This window comes from Octopus bimaculoides, chromosome 29 (genome assembly GCF_001194135.2).
Source record: "Octopus bimaculoides isolate UCB-OBI-ISO-001 chromosome 29, ASM119413v2, whole genome shotgun sequence".
NCBI classification, from domain to species: Eukaryota; Metazoa; Mollusca; class Cephalopoda; order Octopoda; family Octopodidae; genus Octopus; species Octopus bimaculoides.
This window is the reverse complement of record NC_069009.1, coordinates 2,625,037-2,627,797: the sequence shown is the minus strand read 5'-3', so window position 1 is coordinate 2,627,797 and position 2,761 is coordinate 2,625,037. Positions and strand designations below refer to the sequence as shown.

At 40.1% G+C, this 2,761-nt stretch overlaps 1 protein-coding gene across 1 annotated transcript in view; it reads right to left on the bottom strand.

The window, feature by feature from the left end:
• LOC106873413 (neuroglian) overlaps positions 1-2,761 on the bottom strand; it is a 72,055-nt gene that overhangs the window by 63,848 nt on the left and 5,446 nt on the right. Inside the window, exon 3 of the mRNA XM_052977832.1 lies at positions 1,255-1,360. Coding sequence (XP_052833792.1) covers positions 1,255-1,360 — 106 coding nt within the window. The remainder of the gene's footprint in view (positions 1-1,254; positions 1,361-2,761) is intronic.

Below are 2,761 nucleotides of genomic sequence, written 5' to 3'. Positions count from 1 at the left end.
GATATTTGTCCTCATCTTGTTTGTTGTTAACACAACGTTTCGGCTGATATACCCTCCAGCCTTCATCAGGTGTCTTGGGGAAATTTCGAACCTGGGTTCTCATTCTTAACGATGTTACTATTATTATATTATTATTACTATTATTAATCAGGTCGCTGCCGTGGGCATATGGCGTAGTGGTTAAGAGCGCGGGCTACTAACCCCAAGATTCCGAGTTCGATTCACGGCAGCGACCTGATTAATAATAGTAATAATAATAATAATATAATAATAGTAACATCGTTAGGAATGAGAACCCAGGTTCGAAATTTCCCCAAGACACCTGACGAAGGCTGGAGGGTATATCAGCTGAAACGTTGTGTTAACAACAAACAAGATGAGGACAAATATCCGTCAAATGTAAATAATGTAAATATTCTCTTTCTTACTCTTCTCAACCAACAACAACACCATAATTACAGACTATTCTGAGTTGGGAAGACTTCAAGACAACATACTCTCTCCTATCGTCACCATAATTTCTGTAACAGAGTGATTCACTACCAGCCTTGCATCAAAGCTCTTTCACAGTACTGGCCTCATACCCAGACTCTATTGTCACTCCACCAGCCTTATATTGGAACCATCCATCCATCTCTCTTCTCACTATTCAAAGGATGGTCGTGGGAGTCCTTAAACACCTCATTCATAGGGTCCTATCAGAAGTAAGTGCCTTTACACTTTCTGGGTGGATTCCCAAGTAAAACAGAGACTATAGATATTATCTAACCATCTCATTCTTGGCCTACCCCTAGGTCTCAATAGAGAATTTCCAAGACAAACCCCAGCTCCTGGGGCATGCCACACAAGGCTTTATCAGAAACAATGCCATTGCCAGTACCGCCGGACTGGCCATCATGCCGGTAGCACGTAAAAAGCACCCACTACACTCTCAGAGTGGTTGGCATTAGGAAGGGCATCCAGCTGTAGAAACTCTGCCAGATCAGATTGGAGCCTGGTGTAGTCATCTGCTTTGCCAGTCCCCAGTCAAATCGTCCAACCCATGCTAGTATGGAAAGCGGACGTTAAATGTTGATGATGATGATGATTTCTCTTTACACATTCTCCAAATTCTCCATAATCTCTGCTGAAATGTCACCCCTACCATGGAAGGTTTCTACTTAGCACTTAGGTCTGGGCTTTCATATTGGGGCCTCAAGCAACCAGAAGGATCAAAACACTACATGTACAACACAAAAAACCAGCAATACTTACGTAGGCTGTGGTTCGCCAGTGGCCCGACATAGAAGCTGCACAGTCTCTGAATCCTTAAATGGTACCAAGGTGGGTGGGTAAACTGTCATCAAAGGGGGTTGGGTGACTGAAATAGAACAGAATCACTGTGTTTGAAATCGAGTTAAATTGGACACTAAACTCCACTTGCAAAGACCTGTTGAGGCAAGTGAAATCGAACTAAATTCGACAACTGGCACCCATGCCAACGTCGTCTCCTTCATTGGACATGAAACTGAACTTGCGAAGACTTATTGGGGCAAGCGAAAGCGAAATCGGGATAGCACCTGTGCCCAGTGTCACCTTTCTGGCACTTGTGCCCAGTGTCACCTTTCTGGCACTTGTGCCCGTGACATGTGTATGGATTTTCGAGCGAGATCGTTGCCAGTGCCCCTGGACTGGCTCTTGTGCAGGTGGCACATAAAATACACCATTTTGAGCATGGCTGTTGCCAGTACTGCCTGACTGGCCTTCGTGCGGGTGGTACGTAAAAGCACCCACTACACTCTCTGAGTGGTTGGCGTTAGGAAGGGCATCCAGCTGTAGAAACTCTACCAAATCAGATTGGAGCCTGGTGTTGCCATCTGGTTTCACCAGTCCTCAGTCAAATCGTCCAACCCATGCTAGCATGGAAGGCAGACGTTAAACGATGATGATGATGATGATATATAAGAGGAATGTTTATAATTATGAACAAGTCACAATTATAAATAAGAGGGTTTCAAAAACCTTTACATGTTGACACATTATCCTTGCTGGTTAGGAGACATGTAAGCTCCAAGGTAAGGTCTTGTACTGATTTCTACCTATAAGAATATTCTCCAGTTGTGATGAATGGGACCCTTCATAGGTTCCTAACATCGAAATTGCAAAAGGGAATTAACCATTTATTTTAAAGTTTTGGATTCTATATGCCGCCCACAGACAGCTTTTATCATGAGGAGAAATAATGAGTGACAATAGTGGCTTCATGGTGGTTTTGACTGCTATTTCTAAATATGTAAGGGTTTTGAAACCCTCTAAGTTATAATTGTAACTTGTTCATAATTATAAACATTCTTCTTGTATGTGTTTTATGATAACATGTTTGGCTATTGATATATTCATAAATAATTGTTAATTGTCTATGATATATCCTCCGTAATGTATTATAGGGATAGTTTATCCTGTTCAGGCTATATTATTAGCATTATCCTGCATTTGAAAATTTAAAATCACTTTTTTAACTTTATATATATATATATATACAGTCTGTTAAAGTCTGTCATACCGGCCACGACGAAGGGAAATAGCCCTGAAACTCGAGTCGCCTTTATATATATATATATTTATATATATATATTTATATATTTATATATTTGATCCTTTATATTGAACACTCAATATTTCATCTACATTCAATACTTTATTTCATGGTGCCATCCATTTTTATTTTATTTTATATTGTATATTGTATATTATACTATATATTGTATATTCCATATTCTAT